The 23,942-nt window shown below is 39.7% G+C and overlaps 1 protein-coding gene across 7 annotated transcripts in view; it reads left to right on the forward strand.

Moving 5' to 3' along the window:
• The first annotated feature begins 653 nt into the window (after positions 1-653).
• The window catches only part of nrg1 (neuregulin 1), a 57,511-nt gene continuing 34,222 nt past the window's right edge, over positions 654-23,942 (forward strand). For 3 of the 7 annotated variants that reach the window (XM_030436038.1, XM_030436039.1, XM_030436035.1), the window contains exons 1-3: positions 1,704-2,836; positions 2,937-3,928; positions 20,071-20,209. In XM_030436038.1, the coding sequence (XP_030291898.1) occupies positions 3,226-3,928; positions 20,071-20,209 (842 nt within the window). In that variant the 5' untranslated portion in view covers positions 1,704-2,836; positions 2,937-3,225. Of the gene's footprint in view, positions 3,929-20,070; positions 20,210-23,942 lie in introns of all 7 variants that reach the window. The other 4 variants (XM_030436042.1, XM_030436041.1, XM_030436040.1 and 1 more) reach the window with 4 other exon arrangements.

A 23,942-nucleotide genomic window follows, 5' to 3' on the forward strand; every position in this document is an offset into this window, starting at 1 on the left:
AATACTATTACTTTTTCCTTACAACTACATACTACTACTACCACTACAACTTTTTTTTATGACTATTACCACTAGTTTTACTGCTACTACTACATCTTTTACTATGAGTAACTTCTTTTACTACTACTACAGCTTTTAGTACCACTACTACTACTGCTAAGTCAGAATGTAAATCATTAGGTACTCCCACATGTTATATCCACAGCTATCAAGTCTCAATGTCATTTTGTCTTTCACTGCAACACTGTGTGGCCTTGAACCAAATGATACATCTACTACTATTAATACGTTAGTACTTCTGTTAGCAGTATTATTACTCCTACTCCTGCTACTACTACTGCTGCTGCTGCTGTTACTACCACTAAAGCTTTTACTACTAGTAGTAGCACTAAATACTAAGTAGTATTACTCAGTGTAATAACCATGACAGGCTACTCTCCATTTTTTATATCAGCCATTTTCTCCCTCTGTCTCTCAATGACAACGTGTGGCCGATGAACCTCAATGATAGCCACTGCAGTACTTCTTAATGGTAATGTTATTACTGTAATAGGCACAGACAATCCAAAATTGCCTGAGAAATGTTCTTGTTTTATAAATATCTTGATTATATAGTTGGTATTTAGTTGATTTTACATTTATTTTCACATTTCACATTATGAGGGATGGTGTCACACAACCTCATCATCAAGGTTTCCCCTTGGTCTAGTGGCTGATCAATCTGTGTTGGTTGCTTTAGACAAAGGTGGCATATGTCATTGTGAGATTCTTGGCTTATATAGCTTACACTGAAAAAGAGAGCAGAGAGTGTAATAGAGAGTGTAAATACAGGTAAACGTACTACTTATTGTACTTTATTCATACATCCATTCATGTTGAATATATCATGCTTGGTCTGTCTGTTACACTTTCTGTAAAGAAGGTAAAATTGCTGAGAGGTTAATCAATATGAAGGTCCCTAATTCAGGGGCCTGACAGGAAGTCCTCTCCCACAGATACCATTACTAGTATTAGTTCTGTCTGAGGATTGGAAAGGTTCACAGTTGAGTCAACAGTCAATGTTCAGAGTGGTGGTGACCTGACCTTTCTGACTGCCTTTATCATGTTTAGGCCCGGACTCCCAAGGAGATTTTAGATTACCCTGCTAGCCTATTAGACTGTGTGGTTGGGGGATGGGGATGTATTGACGGTCTGGTAGCTTTGTGTCACACTTGCTCGCTGTGAGAGGAAGTATGAGTTTTGGGATCAATAGCCCTGATCCAAAATGTAATACATCCGATAAATTGGATACCAAAATAAATGTTGGAAGTATGACTAAGGAATCTAGAACATTGTTATGTGTATATATTCCAGGTCATCTGAAATGACTGTTGAAGATCTGTTTATTATTTAATTTCAGTAATTTCTTGGTATTTAGGATATATTTAAAATAAGACAAATTAACAATTTCACCCAGCAGCCCAAGCCAGGATATTCCACTTTCTGGCATTAGAATGACATCAGGATAAATCACCACGAATGAAGCCGTTTAAACAGCAGGCACTTCAACTTGTGACAGTAGGAAAATCACAGGTGTTACCAACAACATTAATAGTGTGTCTATTCCATTTAGAAGAGTCCCAGAAAGGTATGAATGTCTAATGGTGAACAAACAGGAACAATACCGGGTAAACTGAAAAAAAAGGTGTGATTACCTTTTGCCTTAAAAACGGTATCGATTCTCACTGTAGACTTGTGAGCAGTTCCCTAAGGTACGCGGCAGGTGGGATATTCTTAGAATCTTGGAGAAGTGTCTCAATCACTTCTGTCTCAATGACTGACTTGATGTTGAAATCTGGGCTCTGTGGCGACCATATCATCTTTTGTAGAACACCTTCAAATCCTTGAGTTTTCCTTTTTTTTTGACAATTATCTGTTACTTTTAAGTTTTTTCTTTAACAGCACACTGTATATAGATATATCTCAGGTAATACATCATCAGTTCTTAAAGGAACGTTGCTAAATGTAACATAAAATATTTAATTATGCAGAAGATTAAAGAATACATATGTTTTGTGAGACATTACTAAAAGTTTTGCACTGGACTGTGTATATGGATTCACATATAAAAAGATAGACAGATTAGCAGACAGATTAGCAGATAGATAGATAGATAGATATGTTATTACACTAATGAATGCAGATATGTGAGAAGAGTAGAACACAATGGCAGCATCCTCTTGGGGTGGATCATATGTCTGCTTTCCTGGCTCCTTCCCCTTAACAAAAAACACACCCTTTAGTATCAGCATAATCAAAGGGGAGTGGTGCTGGAGGGGAGGGCTACTGCAGTTAGCCTGCCTGTGATTCGCTGACATATGGTCTAATTGGATCAACTAGGAACTTGCTTAGCTAGATGCTTTGTCCTGGGATTGGTAGCAGCCTGCAAAGAGACCACGGACACACCACCAGACAGGAAGAGAGACAGAGAGGGAGGCTGCCCTGCTCACGTGTTGGAGAGGAAAGATTGAGAGGAGGGCAGAGAGAATAAAAAGGGGAGTATCCCGTCTTCTCTGCCCTTCTGTGCTACTGCAGCCCCCGTCCTCCTCCCTCCCTTGCTCCGTCTCTCTCCCACTCGCTATGATTCTCTTTCTCTCTCATTCCCCTTACTCATCTGTTTCTGTGGCTGCGTTGAGAGGATGGGCACCTGCCGCTCCCTGATGATTCAGCCTTTCATCTGCTCGGAGCTCCACAGACAAGACAGCATGTCCCTCCTGCCACTGCAGTGCCTGGCCGTCCTGTCCTCTGCACTACAGCTGCTGCAGCTGCACCCGGCCCATTCTGCCAAAGTGCTCAGGTGAGTGAGCGCTACTATTCCACCATTGCTCACCATTAGACCATGCTGAACATTTAAAGGAATCTAAATCTCTGGCAATCTTTTTTGTTCTTGCCTGCAGCAAATTTGAGGATTCTCTTTTTGGATTCATGATTGTGTTTCCTGTGAGACAGCATGAGTAAGGAACTCATTTCCCTGGTGCACAGAAGGCCGTCTATATACCTCCCAGACTGTTAACAAGGTTTGACTGACTCTGAATAACATTTTGATCTCTCTAAAATCTCAACTCTGAGTCTGTGGCCTCATGATGGAAAACATACTAGTGGAGACTGGTGCTAGACAGCCACTGTGTGATGCTTTGAGTTAATAGTTGAAGTCTTCGGAAACCCTTCATCCAGCAGTTGGACAGGATGACTGAGGGAATGGAGGACTTCTCTGCAGGGCCAGCTCCCCCTCCTGGATCGACTTCCCCCACCAGCTCTACTGTTGATACTGGACATGTCCCCAAGGAGAAACCAGAGGAGATAGAGGCAGCTGGTGAGAGTGGGGAGGAGGGCGCAGAAGGAACTGCAGAGGGAGGTGGTGGTGATGATGATGGGGAGCATTTGGGGGCTTTGGGAATTGTGGCCTTGCCAGGAACCTGCTGTGTGTGCATAGAAATAGAACAGATTAACAATTGCCTGCACTCTGAGAAAATCTGCATTCTACCCATCCTGGCCTGTCTGCTTAGCTTAGCCCTCTGCACAGCTGGCCTCAAATGGGTCTTTGTGGATAAAATCTTTGAGTACGAACCACCCACACACTTAGATCCTAAACCCATCGGACAGGACCCAATTATCATATCAGTTGACCCCACATTGGGACTTACTGTGTCGATTCCTCATTCATCTCCGGCTACAGTCTCCTTGACCACCGCCATTACCCCAGGACATCCTAATGTGTTAGTGGAAGAGAAATCTACACAAGGGCCGTACGTGCTTCAGTCTCCCCGAGTGACTCAGTCTGATCCGTCTGTCACACTGAAATACAACGCTGAACGTCCCAACGTCTCAAAGCAGGCTCCCCACCCTCAGACAACACAGGAATTAAACAACATAATCATCCCAACAGTCTGTAAGTACACAACACTTTTTCAGAAAACCATTGGAATTGGGCTCTCTTTTCATATGAGATGTCCTTTGTTTAAAAACTGACTTCTAACACCATGATTTAGGTTGTAATTATGAGCCTTGTGAAACCTGTCATTGTCATCTTTGCGAAGATAAGCTAAGTGTTTTTATTAAAATTAGTCAAATGTTTTTTCATGTTTTATTGTTGATTTCATGAATGCTATATTCCATCAACTGTGCCAGGAACTGTCTGCTGTGAGGACTTCGCCTGAAAGCAGACACGTTGTGACTTGCAGAGTCTAGCATAGAGGCCCATGACTAAGCCTCTAAAATATCCCTACGCAGGTGTAGAAAGCAACTGTTGTATTCAAGCCTACTTTAACCCTACAGAGAGTGAATGATTAATTTCTAACATTCAGTCCCTTGTCTAAGTATTGATGACTCTTTAGATTACATCAGTAATATAGGCACACTATGCTATGGTGCTATGAATGATTGGTGGTATGGAGCATACAATATGGAGGATCCCAAAATTGTGTGGATGTACAATTCCAGTCATGAAAAATTGAAAACCGAGAAATGATGCAGGACACAAACTGACACTCCAAGCTGTGGTACAGGGAGACTTCCTGTTTTCTGCCTGAGCTCCATTTCAAGGTCAGAGCTAGCTGGAGGCTAATTGATGCCCCCTCCATTCCTCCGCCTCAGGGAAAAACAAACCATTATTACTGTCTGTCTTCCAGCGGCTCACCACCATGACGTTTCGGTTGAGGTCACATCACTTTAATTTATTACACTGAATCTGGATATTAGCTAATCTAAAGTGATGGTGATGTGTGGGGCATCAGTTTCCAAACATTTCCTTAGTGTGGGCATTTACTACTTTCTTAATTAGCAGCATGGATAGATGATCAATAACCAACTGACTATTTCAAGTGCACAGTGGGCAAATGTTTGCACCAGTTACCTGCTAACAACAAAGTACCAAAACATTTGGTGTACAGGCAATGTTCTTATTTGCCAGTGCATATAGTGCCTCGTCATGGAGTTCAACTAATATTTCTTTGTTGGTGGGAAGCCAGTGAGGGCTCAATCTGTCTCATGGAAGAACATCTTTATATTGTTGTATCAACCCAATTGCCAGAATAAATGGTAGCAAAGTATGTTTCTCTCTTACCAAAGATAAGTTTAACTTTGTTTCTTTATGTTTTCTTTAGGTTCAGTTTTCCATTTTTTTTACTCATCACAACACCATGCTTATACTCTTGTTAGTTATGGAAACAGAAAACACTTCATTAGGGCAATGTTTTGGTTAAAAATGCCTGTTTTGGTCACCACAAACACGGCTGAAATTGTCTCACACTTATAAATGTTGAAACGCAGTGGCCACTTGTCAAAAGTATCCAGTGGTTTCACAGTTACAAATTTCGGAAGTCAGACTTGGACTGCAGCCACTGGCTTCGCAGCCTAGTCACCCGTAACTCAACCATCATCTCCACCTCCCGAAGTGAAAGTCAGGTAATAAACATGCACTGTGAATGTGATATCACACGTATCTTGCAAATGTCAAAATCGAACGTAGCCTATGGCATATGCACATTTTGTACTTATGGTTTGCAGAAAACATTAATTGCTAACATTTTATACTGGTGACTGGGCTACTCATTCTAAACCATTTTAGATGTTCTAAATCAGATTCCCTAAACTCTCTTCAATTGACAAACTTATATTAAATCACATGTTTAAACCTAATCAATGCCACCTATTCTTAAGGAGGTCTGAATTTGTGAGATTTCATGACTAGCATGATCAAAACCCCTAAAATTACTACACAGAGCTCTTTCACTCCATAGGTAAAATGATTTCAGTCACAAACACGAACGTAATTTTGGGGGGGCACACAGAGGACATGTCCCCTGCACTTTTTCAAAAGACCGTTTTGGTCCCCTGCAGGTTTTACCATCCAAATACCATGTTACCCTGTAGGAAACAGAGACGCGTCAAGCACTAGGACCAAGCGGAAAACGGCCGCTCAAGCTGAAGCCTGTTTCCCTGAGTTTAGACCTGCCCACAAGCTCCTCGATTGGCTCTGCCGTTTTCTTGTGTGATTGGCCGTCCCCGCTGTCACTCCATCTTGCTTGCACACCGGTCTGCTAGTTGCCCAGGAGTCCTTATTAATCTGCCACTGTAAATTGGGCGTTTGTTCTGCCTGGGTCACGTCTGCTAGAAGGATTGTAATATCAGAGGTTTCATTTACATTAACGTTTGAATCGGTGTCCATGTGCGTATGTGCGTACGTGATTGCGTGCGTGTTTGGTAATTAGGTGCAGCCAGGATGTAAATTACCAAATAATAGCCGGGGTGTTTTTATTTGTTTCAATCACTTAACAGACCAGGCGTTTACTTGGGACCAGGCATTTAATTCAACAGTTGTGCATCTTCTGCAAGTGAAGTTGTTTGAAGTGGAGGAAACTCTTCATCTCTGCTGTCACTCACGGTGGCATACATTTGTTCCGCCATCGCCCTGATCATTTTGCGAGACACTCTCTCGTGGCGTGCCCGTTCGCTGATAACTCATCCCCGCATGTTTATCTCAGGCTCCTCGCTAGCCTTCTTCCTCCCTCCACCAGGCAGACTGGCCCTGTTGCTGTCCTCCTCAGACAGACACTGAAGCTCAGTTTGATTTTTTTCGCCAATCTCTCACTCTCTCAGGGTCGACAGAGAAACGTCTAGCGGCTGCTTCTCCCGAGTTTTCCTCTGCATATTTTACGACAGAAATTTTTAATTTCAAGTCGTACTTTTTATTTTTTTGCTGCACCGGAGCCATGGTGATCATCAAAGTGATAGTGACTGACAGAAAGCAGCACAATACATGAAAAAGGCGAAGAAGAAAAACGTGCAGTGTCAGTGGACACGTCTTCTTCCTTGATTGAAAAAAATAAATAAATTAGACTTAAAGGGGACCCTGTGGTTAATTGAAACCCGGCTATTATTTGATCATTTACGGTACTCAAAGAAATGTGTTACAGCCATCCTGCAACACCTTCACTGGCTCCCAACAAAGCAGCATATCCACTTCAGGATCCTCCTCATCAATTACAAAGCTCTCAATAATCTTGTAAAGTGTCTTTGAGTTTTATTGAAAGTGCTGATAAATAAAATGTAATATTGTTGTTATTATTATTATTATTATTATTATTATTATTATTATTATTATTATTATAACTGTAGAGCCTCAACAATGCAAAGATTTTTAAAAAAACTTATATTTAATGCCAAAGAGATACACTTATTTCATGTATTATTTTTATGTTGAAAGGCTGCAACTGTTTAAAAAAAACACTAACAATGAAAGATTTAGGGAAAAATACAGTAAAACCTCAGATTACAAATGTGATTTTATACATCCAAACTCATGAGAATTGTGAAACTTAAAGTTAGGGTCTACAATCCTGGAGAGCTAGCAAGATTTGAAAGTGGCACCTCCTCTAAGTTCCACCCCCCACCCCCCCGTCAGTGCTCCGTCCAAAGCCACTCCCCCACAAACTTGAACGCGCATCTGGCAGTGGGACTCAGCAGGGAGAAGGAGATGCTGGAGCAACACGCAGCAATTCAGCTGAATTTACCACGGAGCAGACAGGAAGTCAAGCGCCAAAATAACAAACTACATCCGGTTACTTCTTAAAATAAAACACTCCGTGTTGACACCAGCACACATCGTGAGGCCAGCTGTCTACCGTACTGCGCCGTTGCAGACTCAAACCGCAACCGGTGGGGATTGCCGGACGGCGGAGCAAAACCGGATCGAAGCAGCAACGCAGCGGACCGTATCCAGTGGAAACTGGGCCGACTCATTAGCCGTTCTCATGGCTAAAAACAACACACAAAGAAGCTAACGTTACCATTGGGCTAATACGAGCTACAAACTTAGCCAAGTTGGCAAACCTCACATATTTCATGAAAATAACAAATCCCCCTGAAACAAAACAAATACTTATCTGTCCAACAGAAAGAGAGCAACCTCTGCATCACTTTTCAAGCCCTTCACATGCCCCAGTTGTCTCCTCCGCTCAAACGCCACACCGATGTTGACTTGGTCCGACTTCTCTCTTTATCCAGAGCCTTTTTCGTCGCTGCCTTTTCTGCCTCAGGCTTTCTTTTCTTTGCCTTTTTAGCGGGGTGAGCTGTTACAAGTAACGCTGGCTGCATTTTCTCTGCCATTGTAACCAAATGAATGCTTCTCCTGCAACTCAGTATTTCTGCAGAGGAGTGTGCTGAATATTTCCGGCATCAGTGAAACGTAAAGTGTGCACGCGTGGAGGAGGGAGGGACAGAGGACGAGATATGAAGGCATCTGACCAATCCGTGCTATTCGGGCCGGATAGCACGGATCGGTCAGATTTTTCTCAGTCCTACAGCTGCCACAGAGGTCCGATTATTTTCATTCCTTTTTCTGAATACATAATATATTGACTACTCTCAGGATAGAAGAATCATTTCACCCAGTATAACAAAATATGTTTCTGAACAACATTACAGACCCTAGCTTTAAGTTTTTTCCTCTATAAAATGAGGTCTGTTTACCATATATTCCAAAAATAAGTGTAAAATTGGTGGTACTGAGTTGGAGTGAAGTTGACTAACAAGGTGAAACAGAATTGGGTGATAATGTTTTGCTACATGCTTCACAACCAGTCAAACCAAAAAAGGGAACAGTAAACTTAAAAGTAGCAATAGAAACCTAGAAGAACTACTAGAAAACACAGTGAACTGAAAGAGTTGGAGTTTTATTAAAAACACTTGTGTCCCCCCCACCTCTGAAATCAAAATTTCGTCCTTGGTCACAAATAAGTTACCAATGAATATTAAAGAATTCAAGTTGTTTCAAGTTCTGCTATCAGCGATAAACAAACAACAAGATAACAAATGTAACAGCATCAGATGTCATCTCTCTATAAAAGCATGGAATCGTGCATCTAAGCATTTGCTTGGACTGCAATGATACCGTGACTAAATTACTTCATAAATGCTTTACAAATTCCGCCGAGCATTGTCCACCGGAGCCACCACGGTCACGTGCGCACCATAGCCAATCACTGCACACCGTGGCCACGTGCGCACCAGAGCCAAGGCGACGGACCGGACGCACTGGCACGTCCAAAACCGGACCTAGGGTAAATAATGTCCGCCACGCTTTTTCGCGAACATTGCCGTCACGTTTGCTTTGTGTCTGGTGCAGGAAGAAACAGTAAAAACGGGCTTTTGTCACGAAAGTGTCCAAGCAGCAAGTTTGGTTGTTGAGGAACAGGAAGTTGTAGGAGGGACCTAGGCGGATGATTGACAGGCAACGACGGTCGGTGTACAGACAGCGATATTGAGAGTTGAGAGATTTGTGACATTTAGCGTGTTTGGAGGGTATAGTTAGTGTATTATGTAGTGTTTGGTGTAGTGTGTTTAGTGTGTAGTGGAGTCGGTTTTTTGTTTAATGAGTCAGAACAATGAGGAGAAGCTGAATGTGGAGCAGGCAGTCCAGCTATTTATTCAGCTGGAAGGAGCTCAGGCAGACCTGAGCATTGCTTGCATTTAAATGTAAATAGTTACATAACTTTGTTAATGTTTTAAATGTATGCACAAATTTAGCAAACATCACTTTATATTTGCATTATAAGTAAAAAAAAAAAAAAAAAGGTTTGTTAAACATATTTGTGGTTTTCAGAGTAAAAAAATCTAACTTTTTCTACTCGGATTTATGTTTTTTTTTGTGATTTTAGGTCCATTGTGTTAATACAGTATGTCAAAATGAAAAAAGAACTGTACAGTCACACATGTGAGGTTGTGCTGAAAACAATGACACCAAGTAAATAATTTTTAAGGTGAAATATAATGGCAAAATCAAAAATAGTCAAAAACAGCCAATTATACTCTGAAATATGGGATTTCACAACAAACCTAAATATCCCTGACGTCCCACCTTCAAACACAGCCTCATTTGGCCATCCATGAAAAAGTCTCTTAACCTCCCACTTTTTTATAGGAATACACTTTTCTTACGGGCACTGCAATAGTAATAATAATACAGCTGTCATCGATATGTGATAAGAACAGCACTGCACTTTGACATAACCAACATGATGAGAGATGGCTAAGATGTCTACATTGTTGTCCTCAAAGGAAAGATTTTTCTCATTCAAATGTACGCGGACAGCAGAGTCTTGGCCCTCCTGTGTTGTGCCATCCACTTTTGGAGAGGATTTTTTGTCTCCCCAATGTATGGCCCTATGTAATCAGTGATATAGCAAGTCATGATGATGATGATGATCCTGCAAACAGATTATAATTTGTGCATTAAATCTATTTTAGATAGTCATTTTATTTTAGTGAATTACTGTCTCATCAGATCCAAATTCATTCATGAGGTTTTTTTCCCCTGTGGAGGAAGGCATATGATCTGTGCATGACTTGCATGATAGGTCTGGACCACATATGCTTTTTGTTTTTTTAATTTTCTTTTGAGAAAATTCTACATATTGGAAAATTGGTCAGTGCAGTAGTACCTTATAATAAGATGTGCCCCTTTACAATGTGGTTGTGAAATTTACAAATGCCTCACAATTCTAGGTAACTTTCTCTCCTCCAAGGCAAGTAATACAGATAGTTGTGTGAAGGCAGGTAGTTTAGACCTGCTTGGAATGTCTCATGAGATGACTTTTGTTGTGAATTGGCAATTGATTTGGTTGACTGATTGATTGATTGATTGATTGATTGATTGATTAAATATAGAGCTTGAAGAGTTCACGTTCAGACCATGCCTACTGTAACACCTCTAAACATTGACTTTCAAGGAGGGAAAATGTTCAAGCAGCAGATAGTTACAAAATATCTATAAAAATGTATTTCAGAAGCTAAAAGTTTGATCCTGTCTCCTCTGCAGTGTTTCCTCTGTCTTTTCATCTTTACTATAGTTATCCTGCGTAAGGAGTTCTGTTAAAAACATTTTTTAGCAATTTACATGTATTTATTGTGTTTTTTATTGAAAAATGACACCTTTCCCATCTCTCTCTGTTGCCTTTACAAGCCTGTGGATTTGTTAAAGTTATTTAATGCTGCCAGACTGTGGAGTTCTTTGTGGGGGACTTGGGTTGGATTCAGTCCAATCCAGTCCAAAGGATGTGACTTAACTTGTTTTGTGCCACATCTCAGTGCCTCCCTCTGCTTGCTAGCAGAGAGCAATAGCTAACGTTAGCTAAGAAATAGAGTCCACTAACATAAAATAATGTGCAGCTTCAAGCACAACACACAAGTTCCACAGAGCTTTTTTAAATGTCCCATGATATTTGTTGCAGTGACATCACTGTTTAAGTTACAGAAAGCAGCAATTGGAATCATTAAAGTAAATCTTTAAAGAAAAATACTACATTGAACAACAGAAAAAAACAAAAATGCCTGGAAAACCTGCACTGATCAATATAATTTAAAAGGCACTATAGTTTACAGTGACCAGTAGAGGTGGAGTGAAAAGTTCACAAAAAATAATTATTTTAGGTGGATAGTGGATGGTTTCCTTTCATGTTGATGCAAATTTGTTTGACATCAAATCTGATCCACGTGTCACTAGTGGCTTCTTCCACGGGGGCTGTTGGGACAATGTTGGAATATTGAGGGACAGTCAAGAGTAACTGTCTAAACATTACACCTCATTTAAAGCCAGCTAAATAACGAGAGAAGTGGGTATGATTCTGTTGTTCTTTCATTTGCCTTTTTGTGTACGTTTGTATTGCAGAAATAGCTCAGCTATACGGAGGCACACTGGTGTATGTGTGTTGCTTGATGCATTCAAGGTAGTGATATAGCTATATGTAGAAAAGAAATGGTCAAATGCAAAGGTTAATTTGCTTGGCAACATTGTGTAACTTTGATTAGCACCCAGCTGCTAGTTTGCTCAGAACATAAAGCTAAAGTGTTATTTGAGGATGCCAATGTGAGCAATTACTGATCACTGTGCGATTTTCATTTGGTGGGGATAACATTTTAAAGCTGCTGTTAGTGATGTTTTTTTTATATTAAAACAAGTGTTAAATGGCTACTAACTATAATCGGATGTTTGGTCAGTAACCCGTGTCTCCCCTCCCCTGCTCATGCAGATAAAGAAAGAGGTAATTTTCTGGTATTTCCGCCCACTTTATCCAATCAGGACAGAGAACTCCATAAAGAGCCAATTCCAGGACGGCTTATTCTACTTAGCGAGGGAAAGAAAGAGGAAAAGAGAGCAGCCTCTAAAAAAGAAAGGAGTCATGCAAGTGAGGCAACATAGACAGGGGATTGCTAACTGCAAAACAGACAAGAAGTTAAAGTCCGTGTAAAGCAGCAACAAATTTGTGTTATGAGTTTGTCACACCACAGAAACATGTGTCATTGACCACTGAGGCAAATTTGAAAGATAAAAAAAATTGCTCAGTATATAAAATTAGGTCTCAAAATCGTGGAAAAACAAGCACTTCTCTCTGCTGTGAAACGCTGGGGGCGTGTCAGTTAGAGGCGCTGGAACCACGCTCACGCACGGGAGGGGAGCCTCCTCCGTGTACTGTACAAGGACGTAACCTACAGTTACAATGGAAGCTAGCAGCATCATCGGACAGACCCAGCCCGACCTGTTTGAGCCATCAGAGCCAGAAACTGACTCTGAGTCAGACACTGATAGTGCTCAGCCTCCTTCCTCACAGTCCATGTTTTACATTACACACAAACGTAAAACCCCAGTCTACGTATAATTCCTTGTCATAGCTATATTGGTGCACATAAAATATTACCTGTAGATTATCATTGTGCTGTCAGATGGACTCCGCCAAAATGTACAATATTTATAACATAAGCACAAACTTACACTCTCTGGCGGACATGTAATGCCGGTTGCGGAGATGAGAGCACCTGTTGTCGGCGGGACGGAGAGGGTCGGTGGCGGGCACATAATCCTCAGTAGCTCCTCTTGACAAAATCGATCCACCATTTCCTTACGTTGTCGTCCATTGGAAACTTAAATAAGCTAACGGCACCGTTACCCCGCACACTGTGGCATCCAGGAAAGATGCACGAGCTGACTGGTTGACTGGTTAGCGAGCTGCAAACTATCATAAGAGATGCTATCCAAGACTCGAGAGTGAGTGGAAAAACCACCGAAGCTAATGCGCTGAATGTATTTATACCACTTCCGCAGCAGGGCCGGGTTTATGCTAATCATGGTGCGTTACGTAACACAGCCATGATTTCTGACCCGCCCATTAAATCCTGAACACAGAAATTTTGAAACACAGTTTGTGAGCCTGGCTCCACAATTAGATTATAAATGGTTGAATGGCTTTTTACATGTTTTGAGGAAATACATTTATGACCTTTTTAATGTGTTTAGAAGAAAATGGTTGAATTTGCTTCACGCAGACTTTAACTAAAACAATGGCAATGCTTACAGCAGCTTTAAAGAGGTATTTTGTGTCGTGTAGCATTTTAGTGTATCATGTAAAAGGTCTGCAAAGTGAAAAAGCCTGTAGCCCACACCAAAGGGTGTTACTCTCTCCCACAGAAAACACTTCTACTGCACTGCCTAAACTGGCTGGTTTGGAGTTGAGCCTTTACTTTCTTATTTTATGTGCATCACTATGTAACAGTTGTTATATGAATATATATATTGAGATATATAATAAAAAATACACAGTCCAGTCAGTCAGCAGACATACAGTTGCTACTGTGATGTAGAGAATTGCAGAGTTAAAACATTATATTTGAAATAAAAGATTGTTACGAAATAATATCTTGCCGCTCTAACCTTCATGTAACCAGCCATGGATACCAGCTGAGCGCATCATTTTGGATCACACTACCTTGCTCGGTATGACCCGCCCTACTCTGCCTCTGATTGGCTACATTCTTGCTGTTAAGTAATGTACTCTCCCCAAAGATTGAACAAAGACAGGATGTCTCACTCTGTAGCTGAAACAGACTGTTCAAGACACGGTGTAAAAAGGGCTGCTGCACCATGTGAGAAAACTAACGTGTTTCATTTGTAGATTAAAGTATGTAAACCTATTCTACTGGGACCCCCACATAAAAGAATTAACCTGAAAATTTGCATAATATGAACTCTTGAATAGCAATAAGCCAGTGAGGCAGAAAAGGTTAGCTTGGAAACAATATGAACAATGCAGGATTCAAATAAACATACAAATTTGGCTTTGCTCATGCTTTAGGAGAAGGATATATTGCTTGATATTGCTGATTATAAAAAAACGATTTTACTTGTCTACAAGAAATCTGCAGCACTCCTATAAGGTTAGAGTTTGGTTGTTTAAGAATGAAAATTATAAACTGCTTTGAAAGGATGCAAATCTGTGTCTCCTGCAAGCAAGACTGTGCTACATAAAGGGTACACAATTACCTGCATTGGCACTAAATGTTGGCATTGGATATAAATTGTGAGATGCTGAATCATCCAATGAATAATGAATAATAAATGAAACTCCTATTAATACTGGCTGGGCCGACAGAAAAGTCAGCAGTGAGAAGGACTGCAGGGGGGCTGGACATTCAAGAACAGTAAAGAAAATGGAAAAGAAACTCAAATTCAAGCCATGAAACACTTATGGTCATCATATACTATTATCAGTATAGTATAGTAGTTCTATTTCATCTTTAAATAGAGCCAGGATTACTGATGTCAAACTATTACAAAATAACAAGACTTTTATTTCATACATCTTGAATTTTTTCCACATCCTTGCAAAGAGAGAAGTTCACATGCATGTGCAATCAAACTACATTAAGAATACATGTTTTAAAAGAACGTATAACATTAGAAAACAGAACATTTAAGCAGAAAAGAAATGTGGAGAGAAAATGTTGCACATATTTATTAATTCTTAAGCTTTACAAAAGTAAACAAGGTTTTGTGAAAGAAATTGAATATTTTGAATTTGAATATTTGCACAATGTGAACAAAATAACTTTTCACTGTTGAATCCCTCAAGTACCAAGCTGAAGTTGTGAGCACAGATCTTAATTTGACAGACCTGATTTGTGAAATTGTCAGTGTCATCCTGCCAAATGAATCCCGGAAATACTGAAGCTAATAGTCCTTACATTCTGATTGTGTTACACTCCTTGTGGACACTAAAGCATAGAGCCAGATGCCAGTTTTGGCAGCAAGAGGCCACCAGGGTCAGGAGAAACTCAGTAAATATCATTCATACTTTTTATATAATCAGAAATGTAATTTTCAGAAATTTTAAGCCAGTCTCAGATGTTTGCAGTACATTATTGTGTATGTGATAGAATGTTGTTCCTCAGTTTAATATCAGTTTATTTTTCATATACAGTCAAATGGGACAGATGGTTATGAAATGGTGGGGCAGGGGTTCCAGCAGCCAAGGATCACACGCTCTAAATGCACTAGTGTGCTGCGCTTTAGACCGTCTAAACAGAGTGTCTCGTGTCAGGCTTTGCATGAAATTCATGATGATAAATGCCGAAGCCCATTTCCTGCAGTTAAATAAAAGAATAAGATAAAAACTAAGCTTGATGAAAAAAATATATCCATGTTAGGTCATAATTATGGGCAAATAAGCCATTGTCATGACATCGGAGATAAGATTAAAACATGTCTTTATTATGAGATAGAAATAAAAAATTATGAAATAGAAATTAAAATTTCTGAGATATGATATACAAAAAAAATGAAATTATGAGATTAAAAAATCATAAATATGACATAAAAAGTTGAAACTATGTGATTAAAATAATATATTAGACTTTTGACCTTACCACTATGTCTCAACATAGGAATATATAGATTTTTTTTCATAAATCTTTTGTTTTTAACTAGTGGAAATAAGCTTCAATGGGAGGATGAAATATTGGCAATATATGAGTCTTGTATGTATGACAGGGAGTTCAGTCTCTTCTAGGTCATTGTTTTTTATTCCTTCTTAATGCTGCTCCTCCAAGTAGAACCTACATGACCTCAGCAATGCTGGCCCTGGACATCTGGGGGCCCTAAGCAGGATAAGTTTTGGGGGCCCTGCTTCACCATGGATAGACAGTTTAGTATTCATGGAACCAGATACTACTACTAATAATAATGATACATTTTATTTAAAAGTTCCGTTTTTCCGTTTATCCGTGAGGGTCGCGGGATGTTGCCGCTTTTTCCCCCCCAAGGGGTTGCGGGGCTTACTGGGGCCAAATCCAGTTTCATCTATGGGCGTAGGCCAGGGTTCACCCTCATCGCAGGACCCTTACTGATGGCAGTGGCTGCCTTCACACAAGGTGCCAACTGCACATCAGGAGCAATTTTGGGGTTCAGTATCTTGCTCAAGGATACTTCAACATGTAGCTCAGTCCCGCCCTGGGGAGCCGGGATTCGAACCAGTGATCTTCTGATCACCAGTCAACCAGCTCTACCCACTGAGCTCCCAGAGTTGGGAATAAAATGTCATCATTCATTAACTGCTCTGTTGGTGTCCCGCAAGGCTCAGTCTTAGGCCCTTTATTATTTAGTTTATATGTTAACGACCTACCACTTGCATGTCCTGAAGTTGAAACTCAAATGTACGCGGATGACACGGTTATCCTGGCACATGGAAGAGACAGATGTGAAGTAGCCGCCAAATTAACAGCAGCGATTGGCCAAAATTGCCACCTGGCTTTCAGAGTCCTGCCTGACACTGAACGTCAGTAAAACTGCATGCATGTACTTTTATATAAGAAAAAATGGAAATCAGCCAGATATCTTTGTAAATGGGGAAAAGATCCAGACTGTGTCACATTTTAAATACCTGGGAGTTACTGTTGACTCACAGTTGTCTTTTAAGAAACGCATAAAGCAGGTGTGTAACACTGTCAAATTCAACCTAAGAAACTACAGATACATTCGAATTCAGCTACCCTTAGATGCCGCCAAATTATATATGCACTCCATGATTTTTTCACATATTGCATACTGCATCACAAGTTGGTCAAAAACTGGAAAAACAACACTTGCTCCACTACAAACGCTCTATAAACGAACTCTCAAGGCATTAGACAAAAAGCCATCAAGTCATCATCACTGCAACATCATTCAAAAGCACAAACTCTTGACTTTTGAAAATTTTGTGTGTCTTGCCGATGGTAGTTTAGTGTATAGGGTAATTCAGAAAAGGAGTTAAAGGAGTTCATAACACTGCGCCCAGACAACAGGAGAACAACGAGGACAACCAGCAGAGGTCACTGTGCAGTACAGCACAGATGTACTGAGTTTGGCAGATCAGCCTTTTCTGTCAGAGCCACTAATTATTGGAACTCGGTACCAAACGAGATCAGAGACATTGGTACATTTACTGGTTTTAAATCTAAGATAAAATCATGGTATAAATCTACTCAATTATGCACCCACCAACCATAAATTCAAACATTAGCTCACTATTTTGTAATCTTTTTAGTGTTGTATCTTAACATTGTTTTGTTGTGTCTTAACATTGTGATTTTATTCTTGTTGTTGTGTTGTGTTGTATTGTGTTTCAAGTGGGAAACCGTGTTATTGTTGTTGTTTGAAAGGCTGCTTATGTGATGAGTTTTTTTAATTAATTTATTTATTTATTTATTAATTTTTTGTATGTGCTTGTCTGTGTTAGATTTATGTTATTTGTTCCTGCCCAGGGACTACAGATGAAATTTAGCTAGTAGCTAATTCTGGTACGGCTGAGAGCCGTGCACGGTCCCTGTTAAATAAACAAATAAATAAAATAGAAAACGAACATCAAATCAGCAAAACAATAGAAAAGAGTACACTAAAAACACATTAGACTGAGCTAAACTTTAAAAGCCATTTTAAAAAGGTGTGTTTTTGTTTGTGATTTGAATGTTTGAGGGTCGGTACAGTCACGGATGTGTTGGGGAGAGAGTTCCAGAGGGTGAGGGCAGCTACAGAGAAGGCTCTGTCTCCCCAGGTTCGGTGCTTGGTCCTGGGAGATGGAGTCAGGAGATACTGTTTGCAATTATATCCCTTATGCATTTCATTTATACTTTTATCAACATGATGGGCCATGGTTCTTTTACTGCTAACTAAACATACTCACTGAAACACTCAAAGTAAAGCTCCTACTAAAAAAGTGATTTACTTATTTATTTAACAATTATTGAAACAGAAAATAATGCACAGTCTAAATGAACGGGTAATTGATATGATTTAATAACGATTACTAATAATTTGATGAAATTTAATTATATTTATATAGCCCAAAAAAACAAGCACATTCCCTTAGTGGGATTTACAATCTGCACAGTGAACGACATCCTCTGTCCTTAGACCCTTAATTTGAGTGATGAAAAAATACACTACCCCAAAATTTTAACCACAGATGTATTTTGCATCCATAGATATAGTAATTAATAAATGGGTAATTAATCATTTAATGAATGTTACAGAGAGCAGAGAGTGTTTTCTTTAGGTTTGACAGTATATGTTTAAAACAGGATTCAGAATTAGTTCCATGAATTGTATTTGAAGTGAAGGATATAAAAACCTTATTGAATGGTAGGTTTCACTGTCACTATTTAAAACACTGTGTGCCAACCATATGCCCTACTTTTCTGTCATACTAACATTACATAATCAACTCAGCATTGAGTGCATAAGTCATACAACAAAACAATAAGCAGTTCTGCAAATGTGTGTGTGTGTGTGTGTGTGTGTGTGTGTGTCTGACAGAACAAGGAAACAATAGTGGTCATTAATATCACATATGGATGTGATATGCTCCAGGCTCAAGAAATCTTGAGGGCAGGCTGCCCCGTGGGGGGAGATGGAGAGGAGCCCTTGAGGATAAGAAGTCGAAGGAGTAGAGGGCGAGGGAGGGAGGGAGTAGAGTAAGAGAGAAGGAACAAGGAAGGCACTGGAGTTTTTACTATCTGGTCAGAGGAGGGCCTGTCACCAGCTCAAAGCTGAGTTTTGCACCTAGGTGTGAAGAATGGGGAATTCTGGGAAACTGAGTTTATTTCAGAGTCCATTTTGAAATCCACATTTAATTACTTCATCTGTGGGTCCCAGCAAATACTTACTTAGGGAATGTCATGAAAATTCAGGCATAAAGAATGTAATTTAGGGTGTTTTATTGCTGTCAAATATCAATCTAGGTTGAATTTGTCCCTTGGACAGTTTATTCGCTAACCTTATCAAATCATTTCTTGACTTGTTTTTACACATACAGGGGGGACGAACACTGCATTAATATTAACTGTGGCAATAGAGCCTGCTGCAGTCTACAGCGATCTAGCAGGGCCCAAACCTGTTGACATCTTTTTATATACGTTTAATTAAAAACATGTTTTCTTGCTAAACTATTTATCACCTGGTAAGCACAGCATTACTTAACATAACCTTTTTTTTGTTTATTTGCTTCCTCAGCCTTCTTTATTTCTCTTTTTTTGGCGCCTGTCAGGTATATTCTTTTAGACATCTTTGCCATTCAACTCACAAAAATGTTAACTTACTGGGACCCCCACCCCCACCCCCACCCCCGGCAACAGCCAAAGGCCACCACAGGCCACGTTACGTATGTACGTTGATTTTGTGTTATATTGGATACTTACCCATAGTTGGTTTATTACCTATGGCAGATGTTGGTCCAGCTTTGATTAGCAGCAGGAGTTGGGGTGTAGCTAAGCAATGTACTGCTGCGGTTGGGATCAGCAGCAAAACGTATTTTTCACCATGCTTCTATGAGGAGAAAGAAGCTGTAGTCAGGATTAGGGTTAGGTTAGATTGGACTGCCATAACAGTGACCTGGTTTCAAAGGCAAAAATGCAAATTTGGAGGGGACCATCTCAAGAGCAGTCCCTCGGGGGGGATATTATTTGGGGGATAACGGGGATCACTTCCCCCTTGTCCTCTGTCCCTGGGATTTGTCTGATTTTGCCTTTTAACATGCATAGAAAGTTTTCTATCCACTTCTGCAGCATATGCACCCACATGTTCGGGGGACTTTTTTCACTAAAATATAGCTAAATACACTGCTTCCATTTGCTTATGCAGCCAGAATGTTTTTTTGGGTAGTGCTTTAATTTCACTATGTGCCTTCATCATTTTCGTGCTCTGCTAATTATACTATGTTTCTTCTGCAGCCGCCACCAGCACCACCACTACAGCCAAGACTTCCAGTCATGTGACACGCTGCAGTGACAGCCAGAGGAACTACTGTGTTAATGGAGGGGAGTGCTTCACCCTTGAAATCATGCCAGGCAGCACAAAGTTTCTTTGCAGGTATGACATGGATAGTAGGTTGTAATACTGACTTTCGATACATTTTCAATCTGACTGACTGTGTTATAATGCAGTAAGTGCTGTGCTTTATGGTATCCTCCAAAGCCAACAGCATGTTATTTTGGTGTTGAGCTTTTGGGGGGCTATTTTGAAAATGTAGTTAAGAAATAAAATACTTTAACAAAAAAAAGTAAAAATGGAAAAGAATGCAACACATTTCAATTATGTGAATAACAAGATTAGTCATGTGAAAGGACAATTGTTGCATGTTATATTTTTTGACACTTAATTAAATTATATTTGAACTGCAGCAAAGGTAGGGAAAAACATTCAGAGTTGCAGATACGACACTGTCCCACGGCCATTGCTGTGCATAAACACCCTAGTAGTAGAATGAAAATAACTGTACACCCAAAATGTGCAGACCGTTTTCCCTTGCATAAGACCTAAAAACAGACTGATGTGTTATCAGTCAAAACTTCTTTTTGTTCAAGCATCAGCGATGCACAAAAATATAAACATTAAAATGAGGAAAACACACACAGATAAATTTGATAAAGGGACACCATTTCCACTTATTATTTAATTAGGCAATAGAAATCTGATTCCACTGACTCTCAACTCTGTTATGAAGAAAAGCACAGATACAACCAATTTAAATCACCATTTTTATCGAACTACTAGGGGATCGGATTGAATAAAGACCACTGAGCACATAGATATATACAACTATGGATAAATGAATGAATGTCTGAATGACCTGGTAAATAAATTATTGCAGACAGAATTAATTAATTAATTTATTAATTAAATTGATTCAAAAACAAAACAAAAGCATCAGCCCTCAGGCAGATGCATGAACGATCATTAGATCCTGTGCCATTCCATGCCAACTCACCCAAATTCCAGATCTTTTCCAGCAGTTGACTTATTTTCCATCTTTTTTGGCACAATCAGCTAAATTTCATCATTTTATCAATTCTGTGAATGTGTATTCTGAACCTCACCAATCGCCTATTTTTCACTGGATTTGGTTGAAATTTGTCTGAACATCCAAGTGACCCTGAAGAAAGTTGGCAACATTCATTAGTTTAAATACTTGTTGCTGAATGTTGACAGTAATCTAATTAAAAGTAATTAAAAATGAAAAGTCGGTCATCTCCTCTAGTTTTCACTTTCTGGCAACTAAATCTTAGTTCACCAAGTTTCAATATCACATCAAACTGCTTAACCATCAAAAAATTATGATTGCACTTTTTAAATAATTCTGGTTATTTGCAGTCCCTTTTGCAGTAATCCACCCAAACCTGTTTCAAGTGGGATTATCATAGACTTGCTGTATTGTTTCAATGCAACTAAATTCAATCCAAATAAATTAGTTCAGAGAGTTTCATATTGTTATATAATATGTAATCATTGAGCTAAGGAACTAAGATTAATATTTTGTCCAAACACACAGAACAGGATGATATCACTGATATTGCATATAGTTGATGTGCAATATAGGTGATATCATAACCTACATGCAATATAGTTGATTTCAAGCAAGCAATTATAGGCTGTAACTTGTGACAAATATACTAATGAAAAACAGGCTCAATAGGTATCAGACAGATAAAAAACCTTGAATTCAAGACAGTACAAATATCTACAGATGAAATAAAATTACTATTACAGCCAGTGAAAGGTGTAAAAAAAAAAAATCAGAATTAAAGAAATTATAAGAAAGAAAAGAATACATGTCATGAACTGGGAGGCCCTAGGTTAGATGGCATTAAATTACCTTTATTTTCTGTAGCAATGAAGGGGTTAATGATGAGGCAAACTTCCCAGAAAACGCGGTGAGCAGACCAAATGACCCCTGGTCACCAGGATGACAGCCAGGTGAAAACTACTGTAGGTTCCATAGATGAAAAGAACAAAATAAGAAAAATGACAAAATGGATGATTATTCATACAGCAAACGAGGGCTTAATTTGTGAATTTTAGGAATCTTTGCAGTCTAAGCTTAGAGTTCATTCTGGTACTTTATTTATCTCTGAGCTAAAGGGAAAGAAACCATTAAAAGTTCTTTAAGGAATGAAGGCTGGCAGGCCAGGGGTCCACAAGAAGAGATGCTTCATATAAAGAGAACCCAAAAAATAACAAAGAGCTAAAAGTTTAAAGAGAGAAAAGAGATTGGACCAGATTGGAAAAAGAGTGCTCTTCTGGGGGACCACATTGATTACTATTCACACTGCATATTCTGAGACCCTTTTCACACACAGATTGTTAATCCAGGGTTAATTTAAACCCAGGGCTACTTGCCCTGGGTTCACAGACGTAATTTTGGGGGGTGACACAGGGGACATGTCCCCTGCACTTTTTCAAAAGGCCGTTTTGGTCCCCTGCAGTTTTTACCGTCCAAAAACCATGTTACGCTAGATTTAACAGAGACACGTCAAGCACTAGGACCAAGCGGAAAACGGCCGCTCAAGCTGAAGCCTGTTTCCCTGAGTTTAGACCCGCCCACAAGCTCCTCGATGGCTCTGCCGTTTCTTGTGTGATTGGCTGTCCCCGCTGTCATTCCATCTTGCTTATACACCGGTCTGCTAGTTGCCCAGGAGTCCTTATTAATCTGCCACTGTAAATTGAGCGTTTGTTCTGCCTGGGTCACGTCTGCTAGAAGGATTGTAATATCAGAGGTTTCATTTACATTAACGTTTGAATCGGTGTCCATGTGCGTACGTGATTGCGTGCGTGTGTATGTGTGTTTGGTAATTAGGTGCAGCCAGGATGTAAATTACCAAATAATAGCCGGGGTGTTTTTATTTGTTTCAATCACTTAACAGACCAGGCGTTTATTTGGGACCAGGCATTTAATTCAACAGTTGTGCGTCTTCTGCAAGTGAAGTTGTTGCAGTGGAGGAAACTCTTCATCTCTGCGGGACACTCTCTCGTGGCGTGCCCGTTTGCTGATAACTCATTCCCGCATGTTTATCTCAGGCTCCTCCTTGCTGCTTCTCCCGAGTTTTCCTCTTCATATTTTACGACAGAAATTTAAATTTTCAATTCGTACTTTTTATTTTGTTGCTGCACCGGAGCCATGGTGATCATCAAAGTGATAGTGACTGACAGAAAGCAGCACAACACATGAAAAAGGCGAAGAAGAAAAACGTGCAGTGTCAGTGGACACGTCTTCTTCCTTGATTAAAAAAATAAATAAATAAATTAGACTCGGCATTTATTTGGAACCGGCGGTTATTTATCAAAATATACACCTGCACCCGGCATTTAAAGGGACCCTGCGGTTATTTGAAACCCGGCTATTATTTGGTCATTTACGGTACTCAAAGAAATGAGTTACAGCCATCCTGCAACACCTTCACTGGCTCCCAACAAAGCAGCATATCCACTTCAGGATCCTCCTCATCAATTACAAAGCTCTCAATGATCTTGTAAAATGTCTTTAAGTTTTATTGAAAGTGCTGATAAATAATTAATAATAATTATAACTCAATTATAGCCTCAACAATGCAAATATTTAAAAAAAAAGCGTATGTTTAATGCCAAGGAGACACACTTATTTCATGTATTATTTTTATGTTGAAAGGCTGCAACTGTTTAAAAAAAACACTAACAATGAAAGATTTAGGGAAAAATACAGTAAAACCTCAGATTACAAATGTGGTTTTATACATCCAAACTCATGAGAATTGTGAAACTTAAGATTTTTCCTCCATAAAATGAGGTC

Source organism: Sparus aurata, chromosome 12 (assembly GCF_900880675.1).
Source record: "Sparus aurata chromosome 12, fSpaAur1.1, whole genome shotgun sequence".
Lineage (NCBI taxonomy): Eukaryota > Metazoa > Chordata > Actinopteri > Spariformes > Sparidae > Sparus > Sparus aurata.